Source organism: Macrobrachium nipponense, chromosome 19 (assembly GCF_015104395.2).
Source record: "Macrobrachium nipponense isolate FS-2020 chromosome 19, ASM1510439v2, whole genome shotgun sequence".
In the NCBI taxonomy this organism is placed as follows: domain Eukaryota; kingdom Metazoa; phylum Arthropoda; class Malacostraca; order Decapoda; family Palaemonidae; genus Macrobrachium; species Macrobrachium nipponense.
This window is the reverse complement of record NC_061088.1, coordinates 64299806-64319271: the sequence shown is the minus strand read 5'-3', so window position 1 is coordinate 64319271 and position 19466 is coordinate 64299806. Positions and strand designations below refer to the sequence as shown.

The following is a 19466-nucleotide window of genomic DNA, read 5'->3' as shown; positions in this document are numbered from 1 at the left end:
TGTCATCATGAACTGAGGGATTTTGAATTTTAGCCACAGATTCCTAGACAAATGCGAAGGCTACAGACCACCAACCCCTCGAGTGTTTAACATTGGAAGAGAGACCATGGGGTTCGCCCACTCTCTTTGATGAAGCTGGACCCAGCAAGAAAACCATTTTAAGGGTGAAGTCTCTGTCAGATGACTGTCATAACAGTTTATATGGGGCTCGAGTGAGACTACTTAGTACCAGAGTCAGGTCCGAACTAGGAAGTTTTAGTTCTGCAGGAGAACAAAACTGTTCAAAGCTTTTTTAGAAGCACTGACATTTCCCAAGAGGAAAATCATGAAACTCACCATTTATCAAACAGATATGTGGTGGGTTTAACCACCTTCAACCTAACAAAAGAACTAAAAAGGCCCACCCCTTCCAGTGTAAATTCCCAATTAAAATGGAATCATGAAGGGTCTTATAAAAGCTTTTATGTTAGGAAGGAATGCATGTCTAATCCAATTTACAAGAACAATCATCAACTTTGATTATATATACTAGGGTAAATATCATCAAACGAAGGCACCTATTATATCTATGAGAACACTATTTACTGTTGCACATGACAGTATTTTCTACAAAAACTGACAAAAAGCTAATGGGCATATCACTACAAAACTGAAAATCTGGTTGCTATTTTCAGTGTAACATAGTCAGTTACTTGATATTTAATGAGCTTCAATTAGACTTCACTGCCACTGATCAGCTTTGTCCTTGTCATATGCCAGCTGCCATTATTCACTCAAGTTAATACCAACAATTTCATGTCATCAACCAATACAACAAAGGAGTACTCATAACTGTAACTGCTATGGAGTCTGTGTCAGTGCGGTACAGACAGTCCCTGGTTATCAGCGATCTGGTTTTATGGCATTTGTCTAATGCCAAAATGCGCTGATTACCAGTTACTGGTGCTGATAATAGAATACTGGCACCGATTCATCACTAACAGAGGCGCCATTAACTGGTTATCGGAGCTGATAAGCGCCAAAAATCGTTAATTTTTGGTTACTGGTGATTTTCGCTTATCATCAAGCCGTTGAAATGGAACCCGGCCCCTGATAACTGGGGACTGCTTGTACTTGAATTTTCTTACACTGTCAATATTTCCAGCATCAGCTATAAGCAAAAAGAAAATTATTACTAAATGCTAAGAAGAGATATCTTAAAGGTGACAATAATTTGGCCCTCCTCTTGCCTAGTACATATTTCTGTAATTTCCCCATAATTAATTTTATAACTGCCAAGAGAGAGATCAATCAAAAAGAAACTCTCACAAAGTCCTAAATGTCCAAGCAGAATCTCTTAGGTCTTTGCAAATGTTTATCATACTTACTGACACTTCAACCAACAATGAATGCGGAAGCTTAATAAATAAGAGAATTTTATTCAATATCAGCTACAATCAAGCAATTGCTCTCAATCTAGCACAAAATGGAGAAGAAGGGGGTAAAATGATGAAAGAAATTAAGAACACATTGTAAATGTATGGGAATAATATAAACAATGCTAAATTGCTGTACTCACTTCTTTAGATTCATCTAGAGCCAAGGCTCGACCAATCATAGCTGTGACAGTTGATTTTCCAACTCCACCTTTCCCAGACAAAACTAATATCTTGTACTTCACCGATTCAAGACGTTCCTTTACTGCATCCAAATCTGAAAAATACAAAAGTCTATTGATATCTGGTATACGCTGTAAAATACACTTGTAAAGAATACATGAAAATACATGCATTTTCAAAATGCATATGAACCATTTTCTGTTGAACTAGTTACAACACATAATTACTACAGAATATAGTTTCTAATAGTATAGTAATTTTTAAAAGTATATTGCATTTCTTCTTTATATACAAAATTTGCATGTGCTGTGATGGTAAGAGGGAATCTTGCTCACTCTCTTTCTCCTTTGGTTACATGGGCAAATGCTCAGCTCGTTAAATGTGGAATGGAATATACCTGAATAAGCATTCTAATTCAGGTTTTTATATCTAGGAAAAATACAGTTCACTTAAAATAAAAATTGATAGCTGTTCTGATGAGAGTACAGCCCTTTGTTACATATAAACAAAGCACAATACTCAGGTGAAAGATTTTGTCTCAAGGAACTGACTCATGCTGTTTGGAAAAAATCAGGAACATGTAAGGTTGTACACCTATGCTTAAGCCTCATATACTGTGTATGACAGCTAGACTGCCAGGTTGGTCCATCACCATCTGGAAAAGCCAGCTTGCCAGTGATGCAATTGAATGGTAGAAGGCAGATTCCTGTAGCCTCCAATACAACCTGTTATAACTGATATGAAAGGCCGATAGGGTCTAGTGCCACAGTTCAAGACATAAAACCCCACTCAAGACAAGTTCTGGGGAATAATTTCTTTCCCTTCTAAAATTGAAGGAAAACCAGGTCAATAAAAAACATGGAAATAAACAATAAGTTTTTATGCCAACCCCTCCCTTTGTTTAGCAAGGATGGAAAGTACGAATTGTTTAAAATTAGTCTTCAGACAAGTGTCCACTTGAGTAGCTTACCTGCACGTAGCTTACCAACACAAACACAAGTCTGACTATCAATGTTCAGGAAGGATGAGAAGAGACTGGACATCACTTGCATTGGACTCATCAAACTGAACTGATCATAAACCTTAGGGAAAATGCTTTTCTCTCTTCAAAAAGGAGCTTGGCTAGTCTGAGGAACCACCACCCTAAGAATTCAGAAGAGTCAAAGGGCCTATGGGTACCCATAGGTAGTACCCGTAAGTAGAAAGAGTCAAGGCTCCTGTTTATCAGACCCCCAACCTCAGTGCATGAAACCAATAGTTCACCTCAAGATGAGGGTATGTGTGACTGAATTTCGTGTGCTTAATAAGCAAAGGTCTTGATCTTTCCTTGAGCTGACCAGGCAAGGTTCCAGGTACGAGAAAGGGTAGTAATAGACCATTGCTGTGGGATCAATACTAATCAATTAAGGAAACTGCAAACACATCCAATACAATCTGCAGCAAGCATATGTTGGAACCACATGAGACTGTTGAGTGGAACTGTATTCAGGGAATGGAAACTCAGTACTGTGATGAATGATACTGGTGCTGGGCATTGACCAGTCATCAATAACTGGGGTATAAAGAATTGGTTGGTAGACACAGAACCAATGTCAGGCAAGAATGGATTCGTAAAAACATGTTATAGTAGTAAGAATTGCTGTAACTTGTGCTAAAAACCAAGAGGCAAGCTGACCTATATTACTGCTGGAGACCAGTCTGGTTACTGCAAATATTGGTAGATGATACTAGTCAAAAGTGCATAGGAACACGCAGTGCAAGAGCAGGTACAATGCCAGAAATGATTCTTTCTAGCAGAATGGTACCAACTACAAACTCATGGAACAACCAGATGGCAGTAGCTCAAGTCATCCTATCTGTGAATGGCAACCAGAGCCAGCAACAATAGATCAGTCACAACAATGGATAAAATTACCAGAACTTTAGTGTATTATCACAACAGTACATACTGTGCTCTGTAGGCTAAAACCGGGGCCATTAGGACCAATAACTACAAGAAAAAACAGTAATGTGAATTGTTCTAACTTCAGCAAAGCTAGAAACAGAACAGCATAATAGAAGGAAAACTTAAGACCAATTCTGTAGAACCTAGGCATTATGATAAAGGATTGGGCTATCTTTCCCATGATACCTCTGAAAATATTGTACCACAAAGAAAAAACATTTGGCTCTCCTAAGAAATCCCTGGTCAATGACTGATTATGGGAGCACCCATGACAAGAACCATCTGTTCTTTAACTGTGCTTCAGTCCTTAATAAGGAGCAGACTGGTACCCCTCCTGTTGGAGACGAGATATTCAAGGGAATTCTGTAGGATTCCAAAGCTTCTTCATTCTTAAAGGCCCTGGGACTGCAAAGACATGAAAACTGGAGAAGGTCAAGAGAGGAAGAACTCAATGTATAAAAATTAGGAGGAATGAAGCAACACCCTGTGCTTTGCAGAGGTTATGAACAATGCAGACCAGGGGTCTGTTGAGAACCTAGGGTAGGGAATAGTAGAAGAAGGGTTTTTGGCCAAAGGTATAAGACTTCAATGGGAAAGAATTATCTGGATCACCATAGAAGAGGGGTTTTTGGCCAAAGGTAAAAGACTTCAATGGGGGAGAATTATCTGGATCATCCTAACTCTAAAAAGAATTGTGCAGGCATTACAGGGACATGAACAACTGGAAACTGGAAAGAGATCAAACCCCATTCTTAACTGTTGTACGAAGGCAAAGAATGGTGGTCTTTGCAGCTTTCAAACACAGTACACTAAACAGGTACCAAGGAAGGATGGAAAGTGGTCTCAAAGGCAAAGCCACCATTCACTCAGTCTCATTAGTACTGTAAATAAAAACAAGCAAAAAATGCGACAAAGTTTCTTGGGCACAGTCGAGTTTTCTGCACATGGTATAAACAAGGCCACTGAAAACAGATCTATTTTTAATTGGTCTTGGTATAATGCTGTATGAGCTGTGCCCATGAAACTTTAACTAAGGCCCAGTGGTGGCCTGGCCTATAGAGTTGCTAGATGCACAATTATGGCTAACTTGAACCTTAAATAAAATAACTACTCAGGCTAAGGGCTGAAATTTGGTTTGTTTGATAATTGAAGGGTGGATAATCAACATACCAATTTGCAGCCCTCTAGCCTTCGTAGTTTTTAAGATTTGAGGGTGGACAGAAAAAATGTGTTGGACAGACAAAGCCAGCATAATAGTTTTCTTTTCAGAAAACAAAAAAGGGAAAGAAGACCACAACTACAAAGCTCCTAACCAAGTTCCAAGTTTCCATCACTGCAATAAGGAAACAAAGCATGAAAAAACCTTGCATTTTACTGCCATTTGCACTTCCTCTAATATAGAAAACTGGAACCTCAAAAAAAAAAAAAAAAATAGTTGGATCTCTCAAAGGAACATTATTAACTAAACATACAGTACTGTAACTGGAAAAAATGACAATCTTACTTTAACTTCAGCAAAAGCATAAATTATATAAAGGCTTGCAGTATCATTTGAGAAACAGAGATATAGAAAAAAAAGACAGCAATGAAGTTGTACTGATGTAATGGCAGCTGAAGAAGAAAAATTAAGTGTTCAGTCACTGAGTGGACATGGTTTCCCTCTCATCAAACATCTTAATTATCTTGTTAACAAACTTCACTTAATGAAAGTGACAGGAAATTGCTGAAAGATACTCCTCCATACAAATATAAAAGTCAGTACTTTCATCAGAACAAATGCAATTTATAAAAGATTTTAATGAATATGAAATACAGTACACGAATAAAAAATAAACTAGAATGTATAAACTCTCCCTCAATTTACTTCAACAACACTACTTTGCCATAAAATTACCAAAAGTCCTACCTGGGTCAGGTGCCTTTGTTGCACCTGATGCACATATTTGTTGGTTTGGACAACCAGCACATGCAGAGGCTTTGCCTGCATCTTCGCTGTTAGTCCCAGGGCAATCTGCAAAAAATAAAGAAGTGAAAAACAAATTTTATGAGAAAACTTTGCAGGAATGGCAGAAAGGTTAATTTTCAGTGAGGCAAATCTTAATTGGGGAAAATAAATTAGTGGTGTTCTTAAAAATGACAGCCTCAATGTGTTAGGTTAGTTTAGGATGCAATGATATATTTACTGTAATTTCCCAGGGCCTTATGGTCATGTTTGCTTTTTGAAGTCAGAGGTAGAAGGACTGTCATGTAAGATCTGTCACACTATGTTAGGTTAGGTTAGCATTTATCTTTGTCCACGGTTGCTTGGTGATTGTTGTTAAACATTTACTTGATAAATATAAACTAGGACCAATGAATTTTCTAGAAATTATCTTGTACATTATGTATTTTGTATCATAAATACTGAAGAAGTCTTTGCCTAGCTACCTTACTTCTAATCTCCTGTTTCCCACTGGAGACCCGCATGACGTTACTGTTACGCATAGGCCAAAGGGGGTTGGAAATATACTCAGAACCAAGTCTATATTAGTATTTTGATTTTTTTTAATAACTGTATGCCAGAAATAAATGTAACCTTTAATGTTTGCATGCTAAGAAAGGCAAAATCATCGTTGCCACATTAGTGGAGCTTCACACATATGCCAATGCATTATTATAAACTGTTTCCATGAATTCTATTTGTCATAGTAATGCAATAATGATAAAATTGCTTTAATATTTATGTATATATACTTCCAATACATAGGATAATTGCACCAATTTCCACATTTTGTGTAAGTCTTATACCCAGTTTGGAGGGTGAACACACCAATTGTTGACAACAGGGAATTCCATGTGAAATAAAATGCACGATGAAATAATACACTATAGCAAAATCTCATTATGATACGAGTGTTTGTTACAGAAATATTGCCAAAAAACGTGCTTGCACTGTCTCTGAAACCCATAGTCCCATAGTAGGTATGCTGCTTAGTTGTCAAGCGAGTATTTTTTACAAGCTAGCTATTGTATAAATTTGTATTTTTCTCAATCAAAATATATGCTCCTCAATGCTAACTTTCCTCTTTTAACGACTTTCTGGTCATTGCAAATTCGGCCCCATTAATTTCTTATGGTGTGAAAACAGACAAGAGGCCCAGGGAGCGAAAGCGATTGTGTCACACTACGGCGGTTATCCGGCAGTAAAACATCTTCATTTATCCAAAAAGTAAATAATAAAGATATATATGCGCATTACGATTATAACAATTACATGAATAGCTGATAACAATCTGCATGAATAACTGGTAAACTGTTCTGCAAGAAAGTTGAGTATAGCAATTCATTTACAATTGGTACGAAAGTCAAGATGTTGTGACGTCACAATACAGGACTTAAAAAAACGTTCTAATTCCGAAAAATAATTACGTAAATTTGAGTCAGGAATCGAGTTACTTTTTCACTAACGAATATTTTCAAATTAATCATCAAAAATATGTAAAATATTGATGTTTTACTATTTATTTAAAAATTATCTAGTGCATGCTTCGTCGTCGTCTTCTACCAAAACCGTAGTTTCCTTAAAAACGTTGTGGCAAGGGACCATGTTCACGATTGCCGTGATGAAAGGGCCTCAGCGTCTACTGGTACAAGTGGTGTGCGGATTTAGCACAGGAAATGGGAAGTTTGTTGACACAAGCGACTTCACAAACATCGAGATGGCGTCAATCTTCTAAAGTTTTTAATTGTAAGTAGAAATTTCGAAAGCATTTTGGCCTGTGTTGGCCACCCTTTTCATTACCCCCTGATTAAATCTTAAAATATGGCCTTAATTTTCAACTTTGGAGAAAATACTTACTTCGAAAGTACTTTTTCGGAGGGTGGCCTAGCTGTGATAGTTGGTGAGTTGGCCAGTCCACGCGGTGTTTTACCCTAGGTAATACTAGCCTATTCCTTTAAAAAGAAATATCCGTCGTGTCTATTAGATTAACCGCAAATTCAATTCCTTTTTTGGGAAGGTGGCCACATTCCGGAATAGGTGGCTGCTAGCCTATGTCGCCGTTCGGTCGTTTACCATAAGTCAGGTCACGAGAGTAAGGTCTGGTTAGGTCTGTCCATATCATTCTATGAAAGGTTAGGTTGTTTTAGTGAGCATAAGCCGTGTCTGTCGTCCTCAACTGGTCTCCCTTGCCATTAAACCAAAGTTAATATGCCTAAATTTCCTTCCATAGCCACGCCTACAGACTGGACTAGCCTGTCAAACTTCCACGATGGGTGACTTGGTCCGATCCTGATCAGTGGTCTTAGCCTACGTGAAGCTTGGGTCTAATGGCCTATTTACCGTATCGTCACCAAGAAATAATTGTTTCCATAATTCCTATAACATTCTGTCACATCGATAGCTATGGCAACAACTTGAAATTTTCTTACGGCCTGGTGCATTTTCAGGTATGGAACTCATGGTGTTTGTTTATGAATGTCAGCTGAGAAGCTTCTTCTTCTTGAAAATTCCTCGCAGAGTCGTAGAACCGGGTATGGTGAACCAAGTTTAACCAACGAAGTCAGTCAAAGGGGGTTGTGGGGGAGGGGGTGGGGTTGCTCAATCGATTTACATCGATGACATAATTATCTCCGTTTGTCGAAGGTGGATTGTGGATACTCTTTCCTTCACGTTATAAACATCTTTGGTATTTTCTGGTTTTGTTTCTCTTGTAAACAACGGAGTTTAGAGCTGACTCTTCTTTTAGGAACGTTATCATAAATGAAGATAATTGATCATAAATCAGATGAAATTTAAACATTAACTATCACCGGGTAACTCTCTCTCTCCCTCTCTTTCCTTTCAATGTAAATTCACTATTTTGGCCTGCGTTGGTTCGCATCACTTCCTGTAATTATTAGGATCCTTTGTCTTCTTTTAATAATTAAAGTTTTTCTTTCATTTTTTTGGTTTTTCTTACATTATTTTTTACGTATTGTCGAGATTGTTTAACGAGTGCACAAATGTAATTTGAAGATTAATATCTGTGTATTGGAACTCTCGCTCTCTCTTATTTGTAAATGTAAGTATAGTATTTATTAATTTTCATAATTTTATGCTATAGATTTGCTATGCGTTATTATTTTATTGTATAATATTGGAGGATACATTGATCTGCGTTTTGGAATTAAAGAGCTCATTAATTTATAATTCATTGATGATTTTATTCTTGGGTATATCCTATTAAAATTTTTATTGTACAGGATATTGCGTAATCTACTGTTCTTCATAGCCACATAAAATTGGTGTGCATTTTTTCAATCGTAGGAATATATTTGGAGAAAATTTTGTTGTTTCGATTTATACTTGACTTTCTGTTTTTGAGAGGTGATGTTTCGTTATGGGGAGTTATCCACTGTTCCTTATGTTGACCTAGAGGTCCTTCAATAGGATGGGTTAATTCATGGCTACTGAACCCAAAACTACAATTATTTATTTTTCGCCACCGCCCCGGGGTAAACAGATGTGGCATCATATGAGGAAAGCTTTCTCACGTTGTCTTAATATTATCATAAAACAGATCAATTATAATGAGGTGTTCCTTAGATAAAGCCTTTTGTGAAGAATCGAAAGGTAATTTTCAATGGCCTTGTTTGCACAACGAGGAAAGTACTACATTTGGCATCGCTATTTCACCCTCCCGGGACCCTCCTTTGGCCAAGTACGCTAGTGTGACTCATGATAAATTTTATTTGCCCTTTCCTAAAAGCCGGCCGGGAAATGAAAGTTTTAATTATAAATAATTGAGTATAGGAAAAATATATTTTTAAATGAAGTTTTCTGACACATAATAGGTACCATGTTTTTGTTTGTTTGGTTCTACATACTATATATATATATTATATATAGATATAATATATATATATACATTATATTATCTATATATATATATATATATATATAATCTATATATTCCAAATACCACCAGAAAAAATGAAGCTAATGGAGTAAACCCTGATCGGTATCGTATTGATATATGTGACATCTTAGATGTAAAGATGAAACCAGTCAGAATATACAACCCGTACTTTCCACTCTTCCCTGAGGTGGTCATGAATATAAAAATCACTTGCCAGTGCGATTATTAATCATATTACATACGCGCACACACACACACACACACACACACACACACACACACACACACACACACACATATATATATATATATATATATATATATATATATATAATATATATACTATATATATATATCATATTATATATATATAATACCTATATATATAATCATCATCATCATCCAGGTGCCATATCCCCAAGGACGTCGGCCATTCCTCTCCATTTCCAGCTCTCTGCAGCAACTGAGCTGCAGACAATCTTCATCCGGTCACTCTCACCAATCCATCCATATATTTTTGTCTAGTCTTCCTCTCGGCGTCCTTCCATTGATTTTACCAGTGAGAGAGAGATGCTCTAGTTCTTGTCTTCTACCACTATGTGACCCACATATACATACATACATACATACATACATGCATACATATATATATTATATATATATATATATATATATATATATATATATATATGTAAATATATATATCTTTTATATATATATTTTATATATATATATATATATATTATATATATATATATGTATATATATATAGATAATATATATATATGTTATATATATAGGTATATATATATATATATCTCTATATATATATATACACATGTGTGTGTGTGTGTGTGTGTAAATAAATTCTTCTGTCAAAACAGGATACGTCTCAAGTACAAAAGGTCATTAAAATATTCTGGTTTAAAATCCACCGAAATATATAGTCCTTACCTGTAAACTAGAGTGTTTTAATGGGCTTTTTATACTTGATATATAGGTACACACACACATGTGTGTGTGTGTGCGTGTGTGTGTGCGCGCGCGCGCGTGCACATACAGAAAATGAGTTTCCCTCGATGTGACTCCCAGCAGGGGTTCAGGAAACTGAATAGTCACGAAGGTAAATATGCAAATATCGTAAGTCACCTACAATCAGGATTCAAGCAAAACGCATTATTGCCATCTCCTTCATATTTACAGATCATATTAAATATACTGTGTGATTTCTAAGAAAATGGCGTATTTCTAAAAGCATTGTGATGACAGACGTGATAGATATTATTAAGGTGAATTGTTAGTGCTTTCATTCGCTTGAAGATACAAGTTTGTTTCATAAACTTTTGTGCTACGATTGAAATCTAAAGACATCATCCACCATGTCGAGTGTTCCAGTCCTCTATCACCAGCCTCCTGCAGCTCTCAATAAGACGGTGGCAATGAAAACGGTTGACACCAGGCCGTTCGAACAGAGGTAGGTAAACTATTCTCTCTCTCTCTCTCTCTCTCTCTCTCTCTCCTCTCTCTCTCTCTCTCATTACTGCAACCGTTTTTCTTTGTATGATTACGTCTATATTAATCACTAAATAGTTTCATAATTGATTATTTTACAACTGGAAATTTTTGTTATGCACAAAACTAATAGTAGTATCTTAATCTTTTCTTATGAGAACAATTGTAATGGTGAAAATACATATAAAGGGACTGTGAAAAATTTTAGGTTCTATAAGGCTAAAGATATCGGCTGTATCATAAAAATAAAAAGAAATATACATTATATTTGACTGCCTATGACACTGGAGTTAATCTCTCTCTCAGTTATCTCTCGCTCTCGCTTCCCGTCAACTCTCCCTCTCGTCTCAGTCTCATCTCTGTCTTCTCGCAGCCAGCCTCTCTCTCTCTTCTCTCTCTCTCCTCGTCTCTCGTCTCTCTCTCTCTCTCTCTCTCTCTCGATACATTCATCTTCATGCTTCTCCCCAAAAGTATAGGCTATCCTCTTTGGATCTCACCTTGTTTAAAAATATCTAACCTGTAGTTTGAAATTAACTGAAGAAGTCATTAATATTCATAGATTTGTCAGCATTATTCAACAATCACAGATTACAGGTATCGTAGCCTTATCCTTCGGCATTTAAAAAAATCTCCAATTTGATACGCTTTGCATTCCTCAGCCTTTCTCTGGTTCCCCCTACCCTGAGTCGCTCTTATCCAACCGAAAGTCGAGTGCTCGATTCTGTTCGCTTCCCCAACATCTTCACTTCAGCAACTGCCACAATGAAAACTCGATACACGCCAGCAGACTGGTCGCAGAGTAAGTAGGTTGTTCGCCATGTGTGTGTGTGTAGCGTAGGTGTTCCTTCCAGCTAATACATTAGGTCATTTTACAAGAAGAGAAATAATGTCTGAAAAGCTACATCCAAAGTCAAGCTTTCAAGGAACACGAAAAATTAGACATAGAACATAATCTAAGTCAGTAGAAAGCCTTGATATTGTCATGACTAAAAATCATGATTTCAAACTTCTGAAGTCAACATAAGCACAATTTAATGTTGTAGCTCATTCAGATCCTGGCCTCTTTATGATTTTCATTGCTTGATTAACATGAGATACTCTTCGTACTTGGTACTAGTACGTGGAGTGATTCCCTCTCTCCCCCCACCCGCAAAATTTTCTGAATTCTTATACAATTGTTTCCACTGAAAACGCTCTTGGATTCCCTTTCAGGTAACTTGAATCATTTCAGCGATGCTGACTCCACCAGAGGGGTCTCGGAGAGAGTACGGGATGACGCCGTCAGGCTCGTCGGGTGCGTTGAATACAGCAGTTCATTTGATATTCACAGTTTCCTATTTATTTTATTCAACATTTTTTTTATTATGCATAGACCGTTATCACTAACATATATTTTACACATTCTTTGGAGATATACACGCATTTGATAGTCATCCTACAGCTCTCTGGGTCTAAGAAAATTACATTGTACATATTTACAGTATATATATATATATATATATATATAGATATATATATATATATATATATATATATGTATATATATAATATCATATTATATATATATTATATAATATATATATATATATATATATATATATGCCAACGGCCTAATTTTCTCGAAGATAAAAATTCTGGTTTTAAACTGATTATTTCCAAGCCAAAATTATTTTGCATTTATTACTTTAAGGCTAATATTGTTTTATGTCACGATATTCTCTACTAATTTTGGATAATCTATCGCTGTTTACAACTGAAGTGAGGAAAGGCTATCCAGAAAAAAAGACAATATTTACATCAAAATAATCATCGATGGAACATTTAATCTTTTCTCCTAAGCATAAAAATACACGAATTCAGCTAAAAGCTATTTACCTGAAGAGACTAAGAAGTGAGAATCAACGATTTATAAACATTTGATGCAAAGCTTAAGCCCTGCCCCATTTTACTTCCACGAGAGGGGAAACAAACACTGAATTCATGCAGTTTGCAAGCTCCAGTGAAATAAATTTAAGAAACGACTAGTTCTAGTTAACTAAACTGCTGTCCCTATAAGATTTTCTGAAGGCTGCATGTTCATTTCAGCTTCACCTATGACCGGACAAACATCGCCCAGCGAGAGAGCTCTCAGAGATTAGGCGAACGAGTGAGCGACATCACATTTTGGAGGAGCGAGCTCATGCAGGAACTGGATCGTATGCTGGCAGAAACCAATAGACTCAACGACTCCAGAAGAGCGCTCGAGCACGCTCTCAAGGATACTGAAAACCCTCTTCACGTGACCAAAGAGTGTCTCTATTTCAGAGAAAATCGTCAAGGTAATTAGGATAATGCAAGGGCAAAGTGCGAGAGTGTGGCTGTTGTCGCTTTGGGGACAATGTTTATAAATCTAATATTTTTGCCTTGGACACAGGGACGAATTACTTATCTGTTTTCTAGTAATCTAAAAAAAAAAAAATACTAAATCAGGACGTAGCAAGCTATAAACTATAACAAAATGAAAATGACCCTTGATGATTTTATTCACAAAATATTTTTTGAAGCTAGGATTTATAAGGAACTTATAACTGATTCACTTAAGGTAGATTCTCGGATGAGCCTTATTCTTACGAGACGTTTGTTTGGTGGCTGCTGATTGGCTGGTACCGGGAGGTAGGCAGCTCCCAGCCAATCAGCGGCCGCCAAACTAACGTCTCGTAGGCATAGGGCTCAACCAAGAATCTACCTTAAGTGAACCAGTTATAGTAACAAATATATACTGTATCAGATTTTTATTACCATTTAGGCCAATAGAGTTTTTCATAAATCCCTCAGCAACCACGAATAGCAAGGAAATATTTTGCACTTGCAGCTTAGAGAAGAACCACAATAGAATAAGAAAATCACTCAACTAGCAAAGGATATTCACATTTCACCGAACATTGCAGGAATCGACCTGGTCAGGGACCACCCAGAGGAATCTCTCTTGAGGGAAGTGGACACCATCAAGGACTGTCAAGCAAGGATGAGGAATCTTCTCGAGAGAGTCAATTTGCAGGTTAGTATTTTTCTAGCTTTGCGCTTCGCTCATTTATGTTTGTAGAATATCTACGAAGTTTTTACAATGTTTCAGGGAAAATTCATGTGCTACACCTAAAAGTTATAATTAATAAATACCTAAGTGGGTAATTAACACAGTATGCTCAGATAATATTCACTGACCTGCTGAAATAAATAGTTAAGAGAGGTAATCATGATACTGTTGAAGTTTTGTGCACCTTTTTTTTCAGTGGAAGGTTTCGGATTTAAGTTTAACATACAATGGGTTTTGATATTTCATAAAATCTTCAGATGTAATCATTGCATGCAAAATATGACTATTTTTGGGAAAACGTTTTTGAAAGTAAAAGCTAAAGATTGGTATGAACTACTTGAGTTTCTACTCTTCCAAGAGTTATTGGAACTGAAGCTAGGAATTAATTAGTAGTTACGACATCTTGACATAACTGTCTGGCTAATCATCTTCCAAAGAAATGATGTTGCATATAAAAGAATTACTTGTTTTCACAGACTTAAAAATCCCCCTTTCACATACAGAACGGAAGTATCTCATAAGATAAACTGAAACGCCATACTGTTCTATAAATGAAGTATTTCTGAATTAGTTTACAATGTTTACTTTCAGCTGAGCCGTGATCGTTCTGCCAGGCAAGATTTAGAACACGACACTATGAACAAGAACCATGCTCTTACCATCGACCACACACAACATAGCCTCCATAATTACTCCGCTAATATAACTTACTACCCTGGCATCGAAAGGGTGGATAACACGTAAGTCCCTAGATATTATCAGTGATTCTTTCCCCAAAAATCCCTTGTTAAGGAATGTAATGTTATCACACGTTGCGCAGTACTTTTACCTTCGTATTAATTTCCTCAAGTTGTCGCTTTTTTTTCTCTTATCTACTAATGGCGATTATACTTAAACCAGTCATCGGTAGGTTTTAGGCTTGGCCACTTTTAAATTTAATTTCAGTGGGAAATTTCTTACACCGTGGCCTGTAATTATTTAGTTTGTGTGTGTCAATCTTTCCCCACAGCATCAGCGACCTTTTTCTAGAGAGTACAAAAGCGTACTGGTTAGTGCAGATGTTTTTTTTTCTTTTTTATGTCACTCTGGAAAAAGTGTCTCTAGCAGTGCCGTGGATGTTGACTGTTTAGTTAATTTTAAGGATTCTCTAATGCTGCCAAAGTGTCATGATCCTATGCCTTAATTGACTAGATTCTTGAACGCTTAACATTTAATAATTGATCTATCTATTGCGTTGTTATTCTGATTTTTAACATATGGGCAAAAGAATTCGGAGTTCCGTCTAAGAAAGCCTCCTCTTTCTCCAAATCATTAGGTACCGATAAAGTAATTTATTTATTTATCACTTAATATAGTTTAAAATGGCTTTTCTGACGAAGCAGAATTATGTAAATTGGACAGGACAGAAAAATGATCCTTACAGATTTCTTTAATCAACAAATATTTGAAAATGAAATATTTTAGGAAAAGTGATCTCAATGTCACATCCGAGGCAGAACTTCAGTATATATATGAGCTACCGAACATTCTTACCTGAAACGCAACTTCTTCAAGACAAGTATAAACTTCTAAAATATTTCAAAATTAGTTCACGGTAAGTTAACACAAATTTACATATCTTTGACTTTGCATTACTTTTATATTCGTTCCATGGAAATCACCTCGCAACTGCGGTTGGCTTCCTTCCTGCTGTTTGTTGTATCTTTTATTAGAGAAAATATATAATATTTTAAAGTTTTAATAGTATTACATGCAGAATTTTATCAAAGTTGCCTTAAATTTACCAAAATTTAACAAATATGATTCTATCCTACCGTTTGGGTTGACAATTGAATATTTTTAGCGTATAGGCTACATTTTACAAATAATCTATGTATTTCAGTGTCAGTATTTTTCTGTAGTTACTCATTTAAGATTTTATCATTATACATCTATTTTTCATTATCCATGATATTATAAACCGTCTAATACCATTGATTTCATCTTTTATTCCTGTTTTGTGGGCTAGCCAGATCTCAACAACATAGTCACAAATCGAGATTACAGCAGTGTTCATGTCCTTTTTTTAAATATGCCTCAAAATCCAATTCAAATAAAAAATAATTCAATAACCGTTTTGTCTTCCAGAGTGAGTGTCCCAGACACCTGGGCAGAATTCAGCAACCGGAACATCCAGCAGAGCCAGAGTGAAAGGAACAGCTCGCAGCGACTACGTCAGGAGGTAGACGCCCTCATAGCAGCTACCCATCGGGATATGTGGACGGCTTGGTCAAATTCCAACACAACTCTCACCCATCGATCTGGTGAGACTAACGACGCCAGAAACAAACTGCTCGCACACAGGGACAGGGTGAGTAGCCTCTCGAGCTATCTCTTTGTGTTCAGTTCGTCCTCGTTCTAGTGTAGCCCGTAAGATCTTAATGGAAGTCCCATTTTTAGGTATAATATTAAGTAACATTAGAATCCTCTTATTGCTCTATTTATTATTTGAAATGGACAAATATGCTTATTGCCTGGTGCTTCTCCTTTCTTCTGAAAACACATTTCCTCAGGTACAACGTGAAATGAACGATCTTGAGCGTCACATTGACCTTCTGAAAAAGGCCATCTTGGATAAATCAGCGCCTCTGAAGGTTGTCCAAACTAGGCTCGAAGGAAGGACGCACAGGCCTGAAATGGAACTTTGTCGAGATCCTCCACAACACAGGTAAGGATCGAGAAGGACTGTTCATATGAAAAGAATTATGCAAAAATAAGACATTTATTGAGGTGTCTTAGTTTTCTACTTCAAGAACTTAAGGAAACCTCGCAATACGTAATCGACAAATAGCTTATGTCCACGGTCTAGGTACACCAAGACCGTGCTTATGTCAAAGTTCATCTTAGAGCCGTAACGGTAACATGCGAGGTATAACAAAACAATAAATAATGATGTTTTAATGGCATGTCATGAATCTGAAAATATGGTTTTGTTTTGCTGACAATGTTTAATGAGTCCATCATCTTACAGGATGGTGCGAGAAGTGCAGGAGCTGAGCGAAAGCGTCGAGGCTCTGAGACACAAGCTCTCGGAAGCCGAGAATTCCCTCCACAGGTTGGCCCAGATGAGGGCGCGTCTCGACCATGACTTGGGAGTCAAGACGAACTCTTTGTATATCGATCGAGACAAGTGTCTTGGCATTAGGAAGAGTTTCCCGTTATCTCAGCCTCATTTAATTGACTTCACTCTCTATTAGAAAAGTCAGTTAAGACACCCACCCCTCAAATAAAGGAAAAATAACGCAATTTTAGTGACAACGCAGTAATCACAAGCATCATGAGTTATCTATAGATTCATCATTGCTGTCTTACATTATCATTGAAAGTCTTAGTGAAAGAGTGCCTTAATTCTGTCGAGGTACTTATCATCATCCGTCCATCGCAATCAGCTTTATTCAGTCTGTTCTATATCACGATAAGTAATGTACCTCTTTGTTAGTTTTCTTCGAAAAAAGAAAAACATCGGCAGGTATGGTTACCTTCACTGGAATGTAGACACCAGTTTTCTAGAAAATAATTAACTTGAGCTGGAAAAGTATTCTGTAAGTGTGATCAATGTCATGAGGATATCAAGTGTATAGTAATACCCGAGAAAGCGTAGGGCCGCCAAGATGAAAAATGCCTTCATTTACATTATACAGTGCTAGGTGATTTCCATGTCTGCATATCGTTAACCCTTTACGGGGAAAAAGCACTAAATGGGTGTTTTCGCCAGTATTCCTTAATATTGGGTTGTATATTCTCGAAACAAGGTGGAAAATACTTATTTCCCAGCCTACTTGGCGGACGTAAGCAGAATCGTAGAAATTATTTGTAATAAACGAAGACTAATTCTAGTCCGCCTGCTGGTGAAATGAAGGTTGCAATAGGAAGGAAATCTTTAGTTGGGTTCAAAAGAGAAGACATCCCCGATCCGCGCCACTTCCTCGAAAAAAAATAAAAAATAAAAAACTCGGCCAGGCCTGACCAGGCCATGGAGAAATCTCAAATTGCTACTCAGAAGGCCAACTCTATTTCAAGACTTGAAGGCGGTCATATACAATAATCACGTTTTCTTTTGTAGAAGTTTTGTGAAATCAATCCACACTTAAGACATATACAAAGTTGAAGGACAGAATTTCATAATTTTCAGAGTAGAGTAAAATAATGAACGCCATTACAGAGACAGCATGTTCTCAGTTTTGCCAAGCGGGGCCTTGGTTATTATTATTATTATTATTTTTTTTTTTTTTGGATGTGCCTGAGACATCTTTAACAAAATATTGTGGCGAACTATACTGAAACAGTCCAACAGTCCATGAGGGGGGGAAATAACAAAATGAGTAGGGTTATTTATAAAAAAAATGAATGTATATAAATGAACATTGATCCAAAATGTCAGATTTGTTACGGGTGAAGTGGTTCACTTACATATAAGTCTACGAAAAGAACTTAGCTGATTGAAAGAAGCGAAACATCACGCGTCCTTCACAGTGTGAATAGCACACAGCATTATCCACACTGTCTATGATATACCACGTCCATTAAATTTGTCGTTTTTCCATTGAAGCTGGTTACTGAGCTCCTGACATTCATATGCGTGCTAGAAAACGGATGTAAAACGTTAGGTGTCTTGGAAGCCGAACAGAGGATTTCAAAAAAGCATCAGAGAAAGCTCAGAGGAACCAGATAGAATTAGCCTAAAGAACTGTCATCAAGAAAGTGCCGCAGCTGTTGAGCACAACAAAGAAAATGTGGACGTGCCACTTTCTCACAAATGGAATTCCAACCCTGAGTCGATTTCTAGTGTTCTCTTTCAGGGTTATAACATTAAATGGAATATTAGTGCGTGAACTGTTGCATGCTGAGTATATTAGTGTCACTTATTTAGAGCTCAGCTTGCACGGAGGGTATTAATTAAAGAACGAATGGTTGCAAGAGGTTTGGATCATTCTAAGTCCTGAGATAGGGCAGATATCGGGCGTTCGCTCGCACACAACTATATGATATATATATATATAGATATATTTATATATTATATATATATATATATATTATATATATATATATAATTTTTTTAATGAAAGTCGTGCCTGAATCTGCAAAAGGAATTTCTGTGAATGACTCGAACTCGCAGTAGAATGAGGTATGAGAATTAAGATAATATACTTAGCAACTGAATTCAAGAATTCTAAGAAAAAATGGACAATTAATGTATGCAACAGCAACCGATAGATAATTTCTTGTTTTCGAATGCTTTCTCTCACGCTAAAACAAGAAAGCCTTCAGAAGCTAGCAGCCTCCTGAACGATAATTACAGTCCTACAGTAGTGCTTCCTTGAGTGTTCAATACGTGACACGTTCAGCTACAGATGCAGATGAAAGCTAAGCGCCATAAACTGTATGTACAGACTGTGTTCAGTTTGCATTTCACAAGACAC

At 36.8% G+C, this 19466-nt stretch overlaps 2 protein-coding genes across 2 annotated transcripts in view; one reads left to right on the top strand and one right to left on the bottom strand.

The window, feature by feature from the left end:
• Nucleotides 1–8106, bottom strand: part of LOC135217567 (cytosolic Fe-S cluster assembly factor nubp1-like) — a 184004-nt gene extending 175898 nt beyond the window's left edge. Inside the window, exons 1-3 of the mRNA XM_064253536.1 lie at nucleotides 7954–8106; nucleotides 5450–5554; nucleotides 1559–1692 (exon numbers count right to left, since the gene is read on the bottom strand). Of these exons, the coding sequence (XP_064109606.1) occupies nucleotides 1559–1692; nucleotides 5450–5554; nucleotides 7954–7984 (270 nt within the window). The 5' untranslated portion in view covers nucleotides 7985–8106. The remainder of the gene's footprint in view (nucleotides 1–1558; nucleotides 1693–5449; nucleotides 5555–7953) is intronic.
• Nucleotides 8107–10638: 2532 nt separating this feature from the next.
• Nucleotides 10639–19016, top strand: LOC135213031 (tektin-3-like). Its single transcript, XM_064246847.1, has 9 exons — nucleotides 10639–10896; nucleotides 11594–11733; nucleotides 12147–12228; nucleotides 13020–13252; nucleotides 13862–13971; nucleotides 14599–14747; nucleotides 16135–16357; nucleotides 16560–16714; nucleotides 17018–19016. The coding sequence occupies exons 1-9, from the start codon at nucleotides 10802–10804 to the stop codon at nucleotides 17241–17243; spliced, it is 1413 nt and encodes a 470-aa protein (XP_064102917.1). The 5' UTR covers nucleotides 10639–10801; the 3' UTR covers nucleotides 17244–19016.
• The last annotated feature ends 450 nt before the right edge of the window (nucleotides 19017–19466 follow it).

Excerpts from the sequence above, each read along its gene's own strand:
- LOC135213031 (XM_064246847.1), top strand. The coding sequence starts at position 10,802 with ATGTCGAGTGTTCCAGTCCTCTATCACCAGCCTCCTGCAGCTCTCAAT. Across the intron at positions 11,734-12,146 it reads GCCAGCAGACTGGTCGCAGA|GTAACTTGAATCATTTCAGC; the intron begins GTAAGTAGGTTG and ends ATTCCCTTTCAG. Across the intron at positions 16,358-16,559 it reads TGCTCGCACACAGGGACAGG|GTACAACGTGAAATGAACGA; the intron begins GTGAGTAGCCTC and ends ACATTTCCTCAG.